General features: G+C 35.9%; 2 protein-coding genes across 2 annotated transcripts; both read left to right on the top strand.

Moving 5' to 3' along the window:
• The first annotated feature begins 7,653 nt into the window (after positions 1-7,653).
• On the top strand, positions 7,654-11,403 carry LOC144343495 (uncharacterized). Its single transcript, XM_078006018.1, has 6 exons — positions 7,654-7,736; positions 7,868-7,934; positions 8,717-8,836; positions 10,007-10,098; positions 10,682-10,756; positions 11,057-11,403. The coding sequence occupies exons 2-6, from the start codon at positions 7,874-7,876 to the stop codon at positions 11,189-11,191; spliced, it is 483 nt and encodes a 160-aa protein (XP_077862144.1). The 5' UTR covers positions 7,654-7,736; positions 7,868-7,873; the 3' UTR covers positions 11,192-11,403.
• Positions 11,404-15,128: 3,725 nt separating this feature from the next.
• LOC100372854 (uncharacterized) lies at positions 15,129-18,543 on the top strand. Its single transcript, XM_006825309.3, has 7 exons — positions 15,129-15,281; positions 15,501-15,575; positions 16,195-16,308; positions 16,707-16,807; positions 17,132-17,209; positions 17,522-17,651; positions 18,415-18,543. Exons 2-7 carry the CDS (start codon positions 15,518-15,520, stop codon positions 18,417-18,419), a joined length of 486 nt encoding a protein of 161 aa, XP_006825372.1. The 5' UTR covers positions 15,129-15,281; positions 15,501-15,517; the 3' UTR covers positions 18,420-18,543.
• The last annotated feature ends 471 nt before the right edge of the window (positions 18,544-19,014 follow it).

Genomic DNA, 19,014 nt, shown 5'->3' with positions numbered 1-19,014 from the left:
TTTTTGAATTTTGAAATTGTTGAATTGTTTCCTAACCCTTTTGAACACATTTCCTTATGCGTATATTATTCGGAAATCAACACATACAAAATGTTTCAAATTTGAACCAACAATATATAACTATCTACCGTATATCATGTACTTTTGTTATCAATATAACTGAGTGTGGTACCGTACAGAGGTTATTTTATACGCCTCATATCAGAGAGGTTGACTTTATCTCTTGTCTAACTGTTAGCATGGCTGTAAAAACTATTCTTCGTAGTGTGAAATCCACCAACCACCTAACATTTGTTCACTGCATATTATTTTATCGATACACTAGTTTAAATCTTTCGTGGTATCCCATAAGCTGCGAGCATATACTGGGATTAATTGTTGATGTATGTACATTAATGATAGGGTATCTTAGTTAATATCTGTTATGTCAACTATAATTTTAATAAATGCTACGTCATTCTTCACGTAAGCACAACGAAAACTACGTTTAGAAAGAGGCAAGAACAACGGACACCCACTAGCAATATTCATGTCTTGTTCTGGTCGTTTGAAAAAACTGGACGTTGGGTCAGGTCGAAATGAATCAATAACATGCTCTCTATGATTTTGATCCAGCCACATTAAGGTACATTTCTGACGAAATGACCATCTCAGAAGAGCGTCAAACTGTCCTTTCATGGTCACAAAGAACAAAGACACATGATTGCCCTTTCCCCATTCCATCTCCATTCAGGTAAATACAGGCACACATTTTGTAACCATGGCGACTAGAGTAGAAACGTGGGGAATAAATTGATATTGTTTTGTCCGAGGTCGCATCATTACGTCCAAACAAATTCGCCATCGTAGCATGTCATGTTTAAATGTTTTCTTTCGAATATTCTGCTCTGAAAGTGCAAAATCCTTCAATGTCAGAATTCTGTCTCGGGTGCTGATTTTACGTTCCAATGCCTTCAGGTGATCTAATTGTTGAATTGTTTCACTCTTTATAGTTTGTATAGTTTTTGCATCTTGTTCAATTTGATTGTTTAACACTGTGATCGCCCTCGCCGTTGGTTTCCACCTAGCAGCAAGGCAAAATGGTAGAAAGATGTTCTACATGAATAATATGCCAGACTATCGAAGCCTTCACTGAAAGGAATACCACTGCTATATGGGCATATGTTCAATATATACTTACAAGTGATTGGCAGCCAATTGCATGGAATTTGCAGTGTGTCATCTTCCTAGAACATTTGCCTTTAACAATGTCAAGGTGCTCATTCAACTAATAATAACAATAACAAAACACTATACAATAATTACCAAAAAAGAGTCGATTTCAAGATATTATTTACTTATTCTCTATAACGGATATGTTTTTGTCAACGTGTCTGTGTTGATTTGCCCGTCTGTCAGTAGGACATCTCAATTTTTTTATGAAAATTTGCCCGGGACATTTTCAGCAAAAAGTCATGGATAAAAGTTGCTGAAGCTATGGTGAAGGTCTGCATTTGTTCGTTCGTTCGTTTTTTCGTTACTGAATGAGAACAAGAAATCATTAAGGTCTATTCACCTTTCCTCTTGGAATGCCATCTCTTTCACAATATGAAAAAGTCACCGGAAATTGCGAGCATACATCGCGATGACCCTGAAAGAAACAGAAAAAAAAGAAGCATTTGGACTATGCAATTGAATTTGAATACAAGTAGTGTTTTCCATGCTACGATTGGCATACCTGTAGTTCACGGAATACATATTCTGTATGACAGTATATACATCTGTCAAGTCTCATAACACAATGCTTCTCCAGATGATTTGCCAAATCGTTTCTTCTGACGAGCTCTTGGCAACCTTGTTTCATGCAGTTTATTAATGTCCATGGGCACATTGCTTCGTGAGTCTGAAGAAGTAATAATTGACTTAGTACATGATATACATAATGGCAAAACAAATGCTTTCATAAATGATCCATTTATGTGACTATAATAGTAAACATATTTATCCCGTTCGAAAACTTAAATACGTTTTGTGAAATGCAAATAAATGCACGTTCATGTTTCATTATACTTCAGCCAAAATACTAGTATTACCATGTCGTATTCCTCATAGCTGCCTGTCCATTCACATTTATCTGTAGGACAATTTACTTGTATCGTATTGAGTTCCCTGCGGATTCCTCGATCTGAAAAATAACTGCAAAAATCAATTATAAATAAACGAATACAAACTCTATCTCTGTCAAATGTTAAATAAACTAATACATTATACATTGTTTTTATATTTATTTATTCATTTATTTATTTATTAAAGGGTAGTGGTTGTCGCGCCGCGTCGTATTAGATATGGGATTCATATAGCAACGTACACAACGCGTGTAAAATGCATTATTAACATGAAATTTAACATGCTCTGCGTGACGACCACCACCCTTTAATGTATTATATCGGTTGTACGATGGTAAGCAACTTACCTCACCAATTTTCAGAATGCAATTTTCGTTTTCGTCGCATGCCGGGCATTTTATGCATTCCTTCCCATTGGAAAATTAAGAACAATTAGTAAACAATATACAGTTACTTGTGTGAAGATACAATTAGCAATTACGTTTTGTGATTGTTTATCAATATTGCGACACTAAACCTACTCATTGTTTAGATAAGCACGCCAATTTTGAATTTTAAACCCTTCAGGTTAATGGGGAGGAATACAGATTTATATCCGTGTTGCGTCATGCTCTTGATTTAATCGAAACAATCGAACAAGTCATAGTTAGTGGTGCTACTGACTACCAAGTCCAGTATAATAATTATATCTGCACGTTACCAGCAAACAATGTGGAATGGTTTTAACACGCCGCTAACATGCAAGCCAATGGACACATTCCTGGGTGGACACTAAATATTGGTAGCTTACATGTACGCTAGGCTATTTCCACGTTACTAAGTAAACAAGGTGGAGTGGTTTTAACACGACGCTCACATGCAAGCCAACCATGTTCACATCTACCCTATTCATCGGCAGCTTATATACAATCCCCACGTTACCCAGTAAACAAGGTGGAGTGGTTTTAACACGACGCTTACATGCAAGCCAACCATGTTCACATCAACCCTATTCACCGGCAGCTTATATGCAATCCCCACGTTACCCAGTAAACAAGGTGGAGTGGTTTTAACACGACGCTTACATGCAAGCCAACCATGTTCACATCTACCCTATTCACCGGCAGCTTATATGCAATCCCCACGTTACCCAGTAAACAAGGTGGAGTGGTTTTAAGACGACGCTTACATGCAAGCTAACCATGTTCACATCTACCCTATTCACCGGCAGCTTATATGCAATCCCCACGTTACCCAGTAAACAAGGTGGAGTGATTTTAACACGACGCTTACATGCAAGCTAACCATGTTCACATCTACCCTATTCACCGGCAGCTTATATGCAATCCCCACGTTACCCAGTGAACAAGGTGGAGTGGTTTTAACACGACGCTTACATGCAAGCCAATGGACACTAACTATATCTCCATGTTACCAGTGTACAGCGTGGAACGGTTATTATGACGAATATATGCCATCAGAACATGTTATTCGCGTGGTTTGTGTATAGGTTTGTTTTTGTAAAGCCATCTACAATAGTTTGCCATGCAAAACGCTATGATTTGACACATTTTGCATTGTGTCAAATGATAACGTAGATAATGCAGTGTCCAATTATAAACAACAACAATTCTTTTTTAAATTTCCGATTTCTTAATTGGAAATATATAAATAAGTATTTTAATATAATTGTTCTCCTTAGTGGTAGTTCGTAGCTTTTGATAATATACACATCGTGTATATTTGTCATAGAAACAAGCTATAGCTGCAAGCAGACATTACGATACCGTATTAATATTGACGCACGCAACTAGAAAATGAACCCCCAAATTACCTGTTGTCAAACATGTGTTTAAAGCAGCATCTACAGTAGCGATGTCCACAGTATGTCTGCACCGGATCTCTGAGAATTCTTGTACAATGGAAATCCAACCATATTGCAGTTACTATGATTAAGCTTCAACCGTTATCTATTTTGCTGTATCGTTTTTTACCACACGTCTTCAAGCTGTAAAGATTTAGACAATTTAGTTCTAAGGTAATAATGTTTTCCAATACAAATTTCTCCCGAGTAACAATCTTAGTTGCTCGATGCATAGCCTTGCTGACAATATAATAATGGATACATGGTGGAAAATACTGTTGCCTAAAGGCTAGTACAGCTGCTACTAACTGCTAGTTAACGCACTGTTTGCTTGATTACAAGGTCCAATCTGATTTAAATATAGCTATTGACAAAATAGTTTCCTAATCAGACCACACCCACAACAAAAATACGGCCTAAGATAAACATGTACTTGTACAGGATCTATGCATAGCAATACTAGTGTGCTAACGAAATAGTTGCGAATTTAAGGAAAAAGTTTTGCTAACTAATCTCAGTAAAATGGACACGCCAACAGATAATAATCATTTCACCGATGTGAACTTAGTTTATCTTTACTAATATTGACTAATATCGGTTACCATGGTTGGTGTTGATTACGTAATGCTATAATTCGGCTGCGCCCGGGTAGTATTAAGTTTCTGAATGTGTTTATACAAGTTTTTTGTCATTCAAGCAGAACCTGCGAAATTGTACTACTTCATGAAAAGTTTCCTGCGGTTCGCCAATATAGCGGGAAAATATTGTCTTCACATGCTGTTAATATCCAATCATAAGCTTTATGTCAGGCACGTGATTTGTAGGTGTAATGCAGAAGTCTTTACTTTAGTAATGTGAATTTTAGTTTTGGCGGTTTTAAACCGGCGGGCTGTTTCGGAGTGGCGTTTGTGCAAATGAGTAAATAATTGGTTGGTCGGACTGTCCCAGTGGCTACACCCTGCAACCTAACCATATACCTATCGTGTATAGTGTAGTGTGTTAGTGAGTGGGTGTGCAGTCTGGTGCAGACACACGATTCCAGACTTACGCGTTTTCGGGCTTCGCCAGAACACCACTGGAAGGCGTAACAAAGCGCCTGGAGTGAGGATGAATTAATACAATATTGTATGCACCCTATTAGCGTTGTGCGGGAAGCTTATTATTTCCAAATATTTCCTTTTGATTATTAATATTTCTCCGTGTTAGTCTGCCACTCAGGAAACATACGAACGATGATGATAACTAAACCCATGAATGGTAATGAATATATTTGTATGAATAACGGCAGTGACGATAGCAGTAAACGTGAAACTGATAGGATCAGCGATGTTTTTATTACAGTAGAAAATTTACGAAGAACAATCTGTACTTATAGTTTTGGTAGGAAATAAATATGAAATACACATAATTATATTATTATTATTATTATTATTGGTGGTGTTTTTATGTTGCTATTCCTGGTAAAAAATGCAAAAGTAAATTACAATGTCCGTATGACGGTTTTGCAAAGTACGACGGGACTTACTCGATATTCCACGATCACAAGGTTACAATGGGACGAACATATAGTTTACCAGCATGTTCTACATGTTCAATAAGCTTTGCTTTTCTTGTATTACTGAATGTTATTGCACGTTCCTGAGGGAATTTTAAAAGTTCTGGAACTTTCCTTCGAATTAAGATTATTCAACATGTTACGTCTCGGCCATTCGAAAACAAACCCACTCGCAGCGCGCCCGCACGCGTTTAAACATTGTAATGGTTATACAAATGAGCAGCCATTAGCAACTCGAAAGTCAGGAATTATATTTAAAGAGTGGTGGTCGTCGCGCCACGCCACGCATGCGCGGACTTTGATGAACAAAGATGGCGACTTTGAATGTTGAGCAGACCAATGAGTACAAACCGAGACGTTACCAAGCTTTAACTTGGTAATTTCTCTGGTGATTGGAAGGTATCAAAAGAGTCACCGGCGGTGATTAGTGCACCTCGCACCAAGTCAAAACTCACTTTCATTGAAAGGGCGCATTGGATTGTGGGAAAATTAATGTTTGTCAACACAAATGTCGCACATGCGCGGCGCTGCGACCAGGTTAATATGTGGCACAAAAAATAAATAGTAGTGGTCTTGCGAATTGTCGCAATATTAATTGTCGGTGTTATTGTTATCACAGTGAACATATTTAATATTTCTTAACTGGCGTATGATGGTGCCTTCGCGTGACAATCATCGATTTCCAACCAGGATTAACGCACTTCCGGAAATACCCTAACGTAATCCTACTATCCTCGGCGGATGCGGTGAGAGAATATTTATACATTTAGGGTGAATTAAAACTGCAAACCATGCTTGCTTGGATGTACTTGTTGGGGATTTTATGTATTTTATAAAATGGGACAAAAAGATTGCAGACATAAGCTGATAATATAAAAAATTATATATTCAAATGTATTTATTAGGCTCATAAATTTCACATTGTAACAAAAAGACATTCTACATTTTATAGTACACATGTTCGACTGAAGTTAATGTGATTATGTCACCACAAACGACAACAGTGTAGTTGCATCACACACAGAATAGTGTTTGCCTAAACCATTCAACAGCGCTCTCATTCCCCCAAATCTCTCTTGACGACAAAGCCACTGGTGGCGCTGTGGTGACAGGTTTAGTGTGATAGAAAGCATAAACAGTCTTTTAAACAAAGTAGAGGTCAAGGCCGAAAATATGTGCTTGCGGCGTTTTGAAATAAATGTTTCTTTTTAATAGTTGCATCCTGAAATTATATTCACGAGATATGTTTACGTCATAACCTCGTTAAGGTTATTAGTATATTGTGCTAGCAGTGCGCATGCTTCAGGTCGTTCTTATGTATTCCACAACGCATGCGTGACAGTGCCGTCGTAAAGTTGGTATCAAATGTTCGTCGATCTGTGAAGGGCAATGCCACATACCCGCTCTAAATTGTGGGCCACCTTCCCAGTTCCCAACCTTCTACACATGTCTTTTTCCTCAACACCAAGAAACAATCTTTCCTCCCCTTAAAAACAAATAAATAATCTATGTCTAATTGTGAACTTCACCAATTTCATTTTCTGATTCCAATAACCCTGGATACCAAGTAGCAATTTTAACATAAATTTGATTGTGTGTTACAGTACAGTTTATAATGAATTGATGCTTTTTAATGTAGTTTGATTGTTGTCACAGAATTTCTAGAGAACCCTTATTTTCAAAAACGCGTTACTATAACTACAGCACATATTAGAACATACATGTTCTTCTGAGTAGTACCAAATGATTAATACAATTTATTGCACCGGATTTTAATTTCTGAAATGAAACTTGTATATCACACACTATAAAATTATATCAAGAACGAAAGGATGAATTGAATCCAACACAAGTTGTGAAATATATCACGAGCAAAGTATGTAATTGCGTGTACTGTGTGTACTAGGATATTATGTGTGATATTCTGTATACTTATCACATAAATAAAACCTATTCATGTCCGATTAGTATCAGTGGGTACACTGCAATTTTAAACCTGCTATTTTCAAAAAATAATCGTCTAACTTTTAACAATTTTTTTGTTGGCGGTGCCCTCAACAATCGGTAGCGTGTATTTGGATAATAAAATTGTTGTTGTGAAGGTCACATGATATGTGAGTCAATACCCGCTGAAAAAAACAAAAAAAAACAGGTGTTTATCTTCACATGTACTTTACAGACGCGACAAAGAGCATCTAGTGATAATTGTTAATTGTTCCTGATACAGAGATAGGTAATAATGAAATTCATAATTATAATTCACACTGTGTTATTGACGTTTTGATAGTAGCTTTATCAAAGTTACCTGAAATATGTATCAATACACCACGTCGTTATCTAATGATATGTCCAACTTTGCTGCAGATTACAATGTACGGGATACTATATGGGACGTTGACGCTGGTAGCAAGTGTGTATGTATTCGCACAAGGTATGTATATCAGATAGACAGGTGATAGCAATGTAGCATATGGCAATAATGACGTATAATCTCGTCTTGTCATGGAATATCTGTTAATATAAAAGTCGATTTTAATAATTTAGGCAATATATATATATTAATATATTTTAAGCATATAATTTCAGTGTCGACAATTACAAATTGTATTGGGTAGATTCTAAGAAGTTTGATAACAACATAAAGCTTATGGAAAAATAGCAGTAGTTTTATTGTGTTAAATATAACAGTTTTAAATGCTTCTAGTGAAGCATCGGAGGTCGATGCGATGCGTATTGTCTGAGTGCATACTTTGAGGTAACCTCGTGATAACCTTATTATTATACATCTTTTCCTTCCAAGGATACATCATGGAAATGCCGAAATCAAAAAAGTTTAAAACAGAATCAGCGAACTTTTTTGTGTGGAGTCCGGTCAAACCCTAGTGGCAGCGATGTTTGTTTTTATTATTACAGGACGCTAATCATTACATAATTGGAATTCGCATTTCCTTATATGGTAGAATGAAAATACCCAGTACAACTATACGGCACACTTTAACTTATGGCGTTATGGTGACAGATGTATAATAATGTTTTATATTTACAGTTTGACTTGCTCGAAAAGAGTATAACAAGAATTGCTTCTTCTCTGTAAATAATAGTACACCTAAATGAAAAAACAAACTGTCATGTAACCCAGTAAAACCACGGTTCTGCTAAAGTGAAAACTATGATACTTGTTGTCCCACATCTTTGAATGTCACTGTATTTCAGACGAGACTCCGTGCGAAGGACGTTATGTTTTCCAATGTAACACTGGTGAATGCTTCCCAACTTATTTGAAATGTGACGGTCACAGATCATGCCCCGGAGGAGAGGACGAAAAAAACTGCGGTAAGTCGTACACATTACATCTTTTTGCATATGATCTAGGTTGGCTCACACCATTCAATCGGATTGATGTGTCCAATTAACATTTTCTTGTTGTTGTGACGTTAATAAAATAGTTTGGTAAATTCAAATACGGGGAATATGTGTTTAAGGCATCGCGTTTTCAAATTGTGCATAAATAAACAACGATTACTACTCGCGTTTATATCAAACACGACTGAGCGCGTTCTTTAGCTCTTTATACATTCGCTGTGTTGGGGTGCACGTAATTTAGCTCTGCTGTCATTGTTGATGTCTGTGTGGGGCTGTTCATATATATTTGTCTTTGCCCGTCGTCCGCAAGCAATTACATTTTATGACTTCTTCTTGAAAACTTCCAGCTCAATTACTTTGATACTAGCTCTGTAGGTACCTTGGGTACCCCTAAAATAATTGTTTATTTCATAACAATATTATAATATCTCTATTCCTAGCGAATATTTTTTGTCATTTTTGGTAAAAATGTATTTGTCAACTTTTTTTTAAACTACCACCACAATAACTTTGATACATCTTGATACATGTCTGTCAGATTTGTTCATTTCGTGAAGATTCTCTAGTTTAAATTTTCTAGTTTTGTGACTCGAACACTATTTTGACTGTTAGGTCGCCTAGTTATAAGATGTACAGGTGTATGTATATCAGCGGATGACGAAATATTTCTTCTATATTTGTCATGTTGATAAAGCTGTGGGCTATGTAAATGGTAAACGACTATGTACATTTTGTTACTTCCACACACAGTATTAAATAATGCTACATGTTTGCAAAGCAATTTTCACATTTGTTACTGGTAAAATGTGACATACATGTGATTTTTATTTCACTATTTAGCCCCCCCTCCCCTCCAAAAAAGAGACATACATTCTAAATAACCTCCTTCATAATGTAATATCATCGAAACCTTGGAGTTGGCTTGAATATTTGTTGGTGCTATTTAATTTATAAATTCTCTATATGCATACCAGCAAAAGTAATATTGACATTACGACGTCCGTATACTTTGCCTTATGGCACAAACAATTGTCAATATTAGCCGTGATCACTTGAGGGCGTCAAGAGGCATCCTGGTTTAACCATGATGACGTCACCTCTGTACATTGTACTGACATATAGATACATTTATCGATACAGGTCTCCATTGCAGAGAGTGCTCAGAATGGTATAACATTGAAGACGGTTGTACTGTGATACCAAGCAAATACAAATTGCCGTGTGCAGAAGAGGTAAAAATACAATCAATTAAATGCGTTAATTTCATTGGCGGCAGCACTACTCAGTTTAGAGAGGATGGCCTTTTTGCTGTTTACAGAAATTGAAGTTGTATTTTGCATATTTTGAATATGTGTCCGCTTGTTTTTACTTGTTTAATATAAGGGACCGACTGTTGCATTTTATTTTAGTGAATGTAAATTCATGGTGATCGGTGTTTAAAAAGACCCTATTAGATCGCATCGTCTGCACGCCAGATAAACTTGCACCGTAATATGGTATACTGCCCTGGAACCAAATTCATTATTCCACAACTTTAAATACATAAATGTTCTTTGTTTTTTTCATCTCGAATTACTCATTGGGTTAATAAAACTACTAAGACTCGTGCTAAACTTTTTCACCGTTTGGAAATTGACTATTTTATCCGCGAACTAAGCATTCAAATGTTCCAAAGGGTAAATTACGTTTCCGGCTAAATGTAATTAATAAAATATAAGTTTCGAATTATTTGCAAAAAACTGTCATACTGAGTATATATGTTGTGTGCATTCGCACATTACCTAAATAAATGCTCTATATCTCATTAAATCCTAGTCTAATGTGTGTATCACACGAGTGAAAAAAGTCAGTAAGAAACTGAGGTACTGGAGAGGATGCTTTTCTGCAAAGGTAGGTTTTAGTTTTATGACGTACGTCTTTTTACACGACTCAAGGGGGAGATAGCTTTCACGTTGCTAGATATATGGATAAATTTATATATATAATACCACAGCGTAAATACATATGGGCTTGAACAACTTGATGTAGTTTTAATTTCACCAGCTTGTTATCGAATGCAGACAATGTAACAAAGAAAACCAAAATTTAGCGCCTACAGAGGGAGACAGCCCCAGCTATGCTGTGAATGTACATCCACATGCATGATATCTTTTGACAGAAAATAAAACGATTGTGTCATTTCCTTCTCAGCGATGCGCAGTACTTGAAAGCGAGAATCCACCTGAGTGCTATGCAGACCCGATTACTGTTGGCAGTCACTGTGTGTTCTGCTGTGAAGGAGACTACTGTAACGATCACGACGCTGAGGACGCTGTCATAGGTTAACAAGGAAGCGCTCTCGAACAGTTATAATTGTATACATATCGGGACATAACTAATAACTGCAAATATTGGTCGTTGAAATCTATTCCTCAGCTTAAAAGACAGACTGATGACATTACCAAATGAGGAATTGATCTTAAATCGTATTAATGACCTCATTTTGCGTTAACTTTATTTCTTTTAATTAAAACATCGCAATATATTATTGGCTTAAACGTTTCATTGATTTAATGTTTTTTTGCTACGTATTAAATATGGGGGCTTCTATGCCTATCATATCATATAAACGCGATTCATTGTTATTTGGACACAGTTATGATATCTGTGTGAAAATAATCACGTGCCAATATTCACATTATTTGTCTTGGTCGAACCGTGTGTACTTTGCTTAGCTACGTGCTATCGGGCGTTATTCATAACTCTCGACATCGGATGGTAATATTAGGGAATGATACCAGTTAGAACGTGTTTACAGCTACGAATGTGTACATATGGCGACCTTGTAAATGAGCACGTAGGCGTTCATATTAACAACAACAATGACGCAGGCAGAATAGGTAATTAAGTTTGGTTTAATTACAAGAGTGATATACGTTTTATACCAAGCATATAAGTAAGACAGGGTCGTATCCAACTTATTCGAGAAAACCGATCTGCTCAGATCCTGTGAGTAATTACAAATATATGACTGGAAACATAGTTTTAATCTGTAGAAATAGATGTATACTAAATAATTTTCTATATTCATAGGAAACATGGTAATAATTTCAAACACAGTTGGCAGGGATTCTCGATAACCCAATATCGATGCCGTGTGATATTTCATGCGCATATAACGCCATCGTAGGAACAAAACAAATATGTCGGCAAGTTAACTTTGTATGAAAAAGAAACCCGCACTGAAACCTTACGGCCGCAAGTGAATATGTTAAGCTACTTAGATTCACTTGTCGGACAACAAGAAACATCCATATGGCGACAGAAGTTACCGAAATCATACTGTTGTATGTGTGTCCGATATTTGTGCGTTGATGACGCGCGTTTTATTGTGTGTGTGTGCCGCATTGTGGACCCGGTATTTACATTGTAATACTAGATCAGCGGATCAGATATATGGTTCTATACAATATAAGCTTTACGGTTATGTTGATTGATTTGAAAAAAAAATATGTCCTGTCGACACATCTTACAAATATCATTTCGTTATTACCATTCGTCTTGTTCCTGTAAGCAAAATCACGTTTTTATTACCACAATCATCAAGATGTATCACGGATCATACACCCAAACAGTTATTTACTGTTAAAAATAATGCATAGATAATTTTGTCTTCAGAATATTAATTACTATTGCTACAGGGATTCAAACCACCGTCCATATCTAATAGACTGACATTTTACAATGAAGAAATAATGTTGTAATATTTTTATAGATTTGTTTAATATGATTTATCAATGAGATATAAGCATTTTTTTTATTTGTTCCGAGTATTAAATGAACAAATATATATAGTTACACGAGTTTAATAAATCGGATATTTAGGGTCACGAATTTGATGTCGTCTTTATCCCATATCCCATCTGTCAGCTTCTAAAAGGTAATTCACGGACCGTAGTTTGAAAACGCGTATTCAATACATTGTAGAGCGTTCAGGTTCATTTGCATAACCGATCGCCGTCCATGAAAACTGATTAATATCAGTAATTTATGTGCGGTTTAGTCGACTGATTTTTTGCCGGAATAGTTATTACATATTATAGCATTATCAATACCGGTGGATTTTATGATGTCATTGCAGCAGATTATTTGCGAAAAACAGTAACATCTACCTTGATGGTTTGGAAACTCTAGTTGGATGGGGTAACGATGCAACTACGTACATGTACCCCGGGTACGCACCCCTACGCATAGTCAATTCAGCTGGACCACGGCGGCGATCTAGCATAGCATAGAGCAAGGTCGCGGCGGACATCAGTCACGGTGTACCGTTCGCCCGGGCGATCACTGCAATGCTACTCTACACCACACATCAGTCACTCATTCACTCGCGATGCAAATTAATTAAATACAATATAGGTGGATTAAAACTAGTTTCTTTCTTAGTTTGCCATATGAGATTGTAGAAACAATTACCAGAAAGACATTTGAAACTATTCAAATTCACGGGCAGTGACTGTGAAATTATTTCGTTCACTGTGGATTTTTCTCAAAATGTTCCGCTTTTCAGAGTCAGCAAATCCACTGATATTGAATCAAGCACACTTTATGCTTCTTATATCTACTCGGCTCACGCCTCGTACATATATCTCGCACAAAGTGAGCTTTCGCCCATCACGGGTTGGCGGGTCGTACATTATTGTTTAAGTATGGATACAAAGAAAACTATTAAACTGAACTGCCATGGGATAACAAACAAATGATTCGGCAGCAAAGGTGGCGAGTATTCTCTCGATACAAACAAACTAGTAGGCATGCGTGTTGAATATCTTGTACGTGTAACTGAACACGAGCGCTTAGGCATTGCTTCTTACTCTGTTTCTTCGAAATAATGTGCTGTCAAATATTTTCAACGATAAATCTTCATTGTTTTCAATATGAAAATGAATTAAGTATGCTTAATGTTAACCCCATTATCTCTTACATACTGTAGGATTGTATTATAAATAAAGTTCAAGTTGAATTCAATTGAAGTATAGTTATATAAACAGGTAGATATTGACAGAATATCTATCCTAACCCTTAAACTAAGACACGTATTTCATTAAACTGACTTTAATATGGTATGCAAAAGATTCTACGAAATTCAATATAAATGGAACTTCTACGCATACAAATAGAGGATTTGTGAATGTCATTTAATAGCAAATGGAGGTTTACCAATATAGAAAAGTCATTTATAAATATTAATATAAATTCCTGTACATAAATATTTGTAATGAATATCGGCCGTTCATACTTATATCACCTCCTGTCTCAGCTGTTAGCGAATAATACGGTTAGCAGAAAATCGAACATCCAGATTTGTAATTGGGCTATTTTCTTGTCGATTCGAGTAACACATAAACAACGAAATCCACATTAGTCAGACGGCACTGGTGTAACACAAAATCAACCAAAGAAAAAAAAGAGAGTTCTAATTCTAAGTACTTGAAATCAAAATATACACCGTTGGGGCTAACACTGGAGTAAAATACACTACGTTTCTTGAAGTTGCATGCAATCTAAACCATGAAAATCGGTGTTACAAATTTTGTAAAACCCATGTATACTCTAAGGAATACGTTACACCTCGTTCACATCTATTTAAATTAAACTAACACAAGGGCAATGGATATTTAAAATATCTGCACATCGAAGGTATTCTCTTTGTTTACGTGGGGTGCCGGTAGTCGGTGGTGATTTCAATTAATGTACGTGAAAATAGTTTATTACACTCTTACATAATTTTGTTTACGGTGGGAGAAGATGAACGAAAAGGTTACATTGATTGATTGATTGTTCGTCAATTACAAGAGGAAGTGCTGACAATACGCTCCAATAAACCATACTGTTTTGTTAATTAGTTACTATTATGTGTGATGTTATATTCTGGTAACAATCCGTATGGTGAATGTAACCACACGCGATATAGTAATATCAGTAAAATAACATTCACAGTGTAACCAATAACAAAACTGTCGCCAAAATATATTATAAGCTGTCCGCAGGTATTGTTATACACTTCAGGCAATTAAAGTGATTATATACATGAAATACACATTTAATTAATAATAATAGTGACTAGATGATTGTATTTTGCATGTCTGGCTTAACGCCCATCTGCTAGAATTTCTAATAATTAGCACGTCTAAACAACGTTAGCCGGAAGTATTTTCTGCCCGGTCTATACCATTGCAAAGGGACGGCATTCATTTATATTGCAAGCACGTCTTCTAATATTGCTAAACCAATCTGAGCACCATATTGTCCAGCAATATATTTAAAATTACCTTTCTCATTCTAAAATCATTATAACGAAGGTAGTCATTTCGACCACATTGCACCCAACTAGATCATTGGAAGGGAACTACCAAATTCTACATACGTAAAACAGGTTCGTATATATTTTTAAAAGATCAACAAATGCATCGTTTTTTATGTGTCCTTAAATTTTTTTCTTGCCCTGACTAATTGAAGTTTGAGTATTGATTGACGAACGTTTATATCTACCCATATAAACATTGACATTCGTGTTTGCGTAATACTGCTGTCACAAGTCACACATCGTAATTTTACAAAACAATAATTACATATTACGTAATTCATTTTGAAGGTTACCGCAATTCCGCTATGCTGAACTACCGAATAACATGGATGCTGGTTTTAATAGTCTGTGTATCTGCACAGGGTACGTATATTAGACGAGAGTAAAGCGTGCATTGAACATTATTTTGCTATGCTCAAATTTGTTTGGCAATTATATGACAGTGTATTTCATTCACATTTTATTTTAGGTGTATTGACTGTAGTTTAGGTGTATTTGAGTTTGAGTTTGTTATTCCGTGGTTTTGTCCATACTGCAATTTTGAAATGTTGTCCATACTGGAATCTGGAAACGCTATTTATATAACTTAGTGTGACCAGCGTGATACACATAAGTTTTACCGAATGTTCAACGAACTGTTAAAAACACCCTGACTTTCGAATAAACAAGGGTGACAGAAAGTGATAAACTTTGATACAGACTCACCATTGTGTCTGTCTTCGTGATAATATTGGCAATGCAAGCACGTGTTGTCATAGTCACTCGTGGGGTATAACCATGGCATTTTGCACCACTGCCACCAGCTCTACGACTGTTCAACGAGCGACAGTATAGATTTCGTCACACACAACAACGATTTTGTTTTGAATTGTACTGGTAGTTTAACTGTGTTTGATCTGAACTTGTTGTAGACTCAAGCGAGAAATACTCGTAATGTTTTCAGATTCCTTTTCATTCATCATTTAAATTAACTTTTTTTCAGATTTATGCGATAGTGAATTTGAGTTTAAATGCAACACCGGCGAGTGTTTTCCTGCCTATGTGAAGTGTGATGGGTACCCAACATGCCCCAATGGAGAGGACGAAGACAGTTGTGGTAAAACTTATATTCATATATCTATATGACATTGAGAAAGCTATAACTTTACGCAGTAAAAAGACAATACAATAATTACTATATTGCGTGCAGACAAAAATAATTCCAATATCCACATTAATACTTAGGATAATTTATTTGGACGTCAAGTTCTCAGACAATTAATGTGTTACAAACTTTGTCAAGCGCGTCGTGTCCCCTGTGTTATTTTTTCTAGTGTACAATAATTTTATTTCGTTTGTCTAGATAACACTTTTATATCGAAAAAAGACTATTTAGTTCCTATATCACTTTTTCGACTATGTATTTTCCTACTTGTAAACAATGTTCTGAAAAATTACCCGAGTTCATACAGTTTATATGTTCAAATTGTCTTTCAATGCATGTGCATTTTTAAGGATTACAGTGTTTTCAGTGCGATAATGAATGGCATACTGCTCGACGTGGCTGTCGCGAAACGTGGTCTGGTAGTAAATTCGGGGCTCCACTATGTGCCGAGGTAAGCAGTGTTTAATTCTTGTTAAAATCTCAAATTGTGTTGTTGACTAATGTAAATTCATTCTATAATTCATTTCTAGAAAACTGGTCAAACATGTTTAAACCTATTTAACATAGCAAATTATTGATATTGACACCCTAACTGATTCTGGTAGATCATGTTGATTATTGAGAGCAGGTGTAGTGTTCTCATAACACCTTGATTTGTATGTGTTTTCCTGTCATTGTAAATGTAATTTACTTTAACACAGATGATTTTTTCAGGATGTGTTAAAACAATTAGTGTAACTTACACGTATTTGTAATGTCTGTTACTGTTTTACAGGATGAAATATGCATTACAAAAATAAAAAAGACTAGCAAGCAACAGCTTAAATTCTTTAGAGACTGCTTTTCGAAAGAGGTAAGTTGAATTATGCCTCATTCAATGTTATGATACAATATTTGTCTCCAATCTCATTTTACCAAATTTTGCGATTATTTAAGATAATGTTATACACAAACATTGGCATTGCATATGTATTCACATACATTAACGCTTTCAGATGGTGTATAAGTTGTTATTTTAGCATGTTTGTTAACGTTTCCAGAGTGTCTGAATAGTAGATTATAATTAATTAGGTCCCCCTTGCTGCTACCTTAAAACGGCTAAAAACAATTACTGTATCTGAAAATCGGTATTTTGTAGTAATAATGATCAATATGTTTCCTGCAGCTATGTCTAGCCCGTCAGAGCAAAAATCCACCAGAATGTTACGAGGATCCGGTTCACGTAAGCACTAAGTGTGTGTTCTGCTGCGAAGAGAGCTATTGTAATCAATTCACTGCAGAAGACGCCGTCATGGGTAAGAAGTATAAATCAATTCGAAAACATAGCTATATAAAAAGCAATATGAGAATTGACTCGGTAATAACAATTATATTCCAGAAAAATGCGTTTACAAATCTGTTTCTATAATTTCGATGTTGTCAATTCAACACAATTGACAAAACATGAATAAACAATCTCACACAGTCCAATACTGCGTGATAACAGGGCAGTTGGGGGCGAGACTTATCCGAGTTCATTCTTTACATGTAAGCAATCCTGTCCGTTCTGACTCTGTTATCATGCATTATAATACCTGTTGATGCATCGTATTTTAAGTCGCGATTTTTTTAAGCGTAACGGAAGTGCGAGCGTCCACGGCGCGCTAACCACACTGCACGTTAAATTTTTAGACATTACACTTAAAATAATGTACTCCACTCTAGCCATTATGTAGGAAATATACGACGACGCACTAGCCATTATGGCGTGATAGTAAGGGCATGTGCGAGCCCAATATTTACATAAACATAAGCGTCCTTGTCCTTTTATCACGCAATAAATGGATAGGCAAAATAATTAAACAAATAAATTGTGAGGCGAATCCGAACATATTAGCGCGCCCAGTCCCTTCTCCGGTTCCAACCTTTCTCATTGTTGTTACAAATCACCACCATCAAAATGAAACAAATTTATTTAGACCTTTTTGTTGAAATGAATTTACTTGTTACTATAGATTTAAGTAGATATGTCGGTTTCAAGTCTAGTAATCTTTCATGTTTTTCATGTTTCTATTGCAGTGTGATGGCGTTTCCACGATGGTGATATCAGTATAGCATTTTGAAGAATATAATCATATTGAACATTATCAATTTCAAAGTACTTTAATATTTGTCCAATAAATAAAGGTTGGCCATTCAAACAAATAATGTTCACGTAGTGTCAAATTGTGATTGGAAGTTATTACGCGGCAATATTCTACAATGCAGCATTAATATGGTTGTTCGTTGTACAAATAATCCAATAATTAGAAAGTATTAACAACAAGTCATGAATGACATAGCCTTCGCTAGTTGTCATTCCAAAGTTGAATGGACACAAATTAGCAAGCGTGATTTCTATGGCATTTTCAAATTTATAGCACTCTCCATCCAGGTCAGCATTATTCTCAGCAAGAAAACCAGATAGCGACAAACCAGTACAACAGGTAAAATGACAAGGAAGTATACAAATCAGATCTGCAAATATGTAGAGTCAGTCTTTTGTCTGTTTGGATAAACTAGTTTGTGGCCCTGGATTAGTTTCAATATCTCTAATAAGGACAAGATTACTTCTCATACGACAATGATACAAATAAAGTGCAAAAATCCAGAAGAATATTATCAAGTTTTTATTATCAT

Source organism: Saccoglossus kowalevskii, chromosome 17 (genome assembly GCF_978046115.1).
Source record: "Saccoglossus kowalevskii chromosome 17, keSacKowa6.1, whole genome shotgun sequence".
NCBI classification, from domain to species: Eukaryota; Metazoa; Hemichordata; class Enteropneusta; family Harrimaniidae; genus Saccoglossus; species Saccoglossus kowalevskii.
Note: the sequence above shows the minus strand (reverse complement) of the source record. Positions and strands in the feature narration are given on the sequence as shown.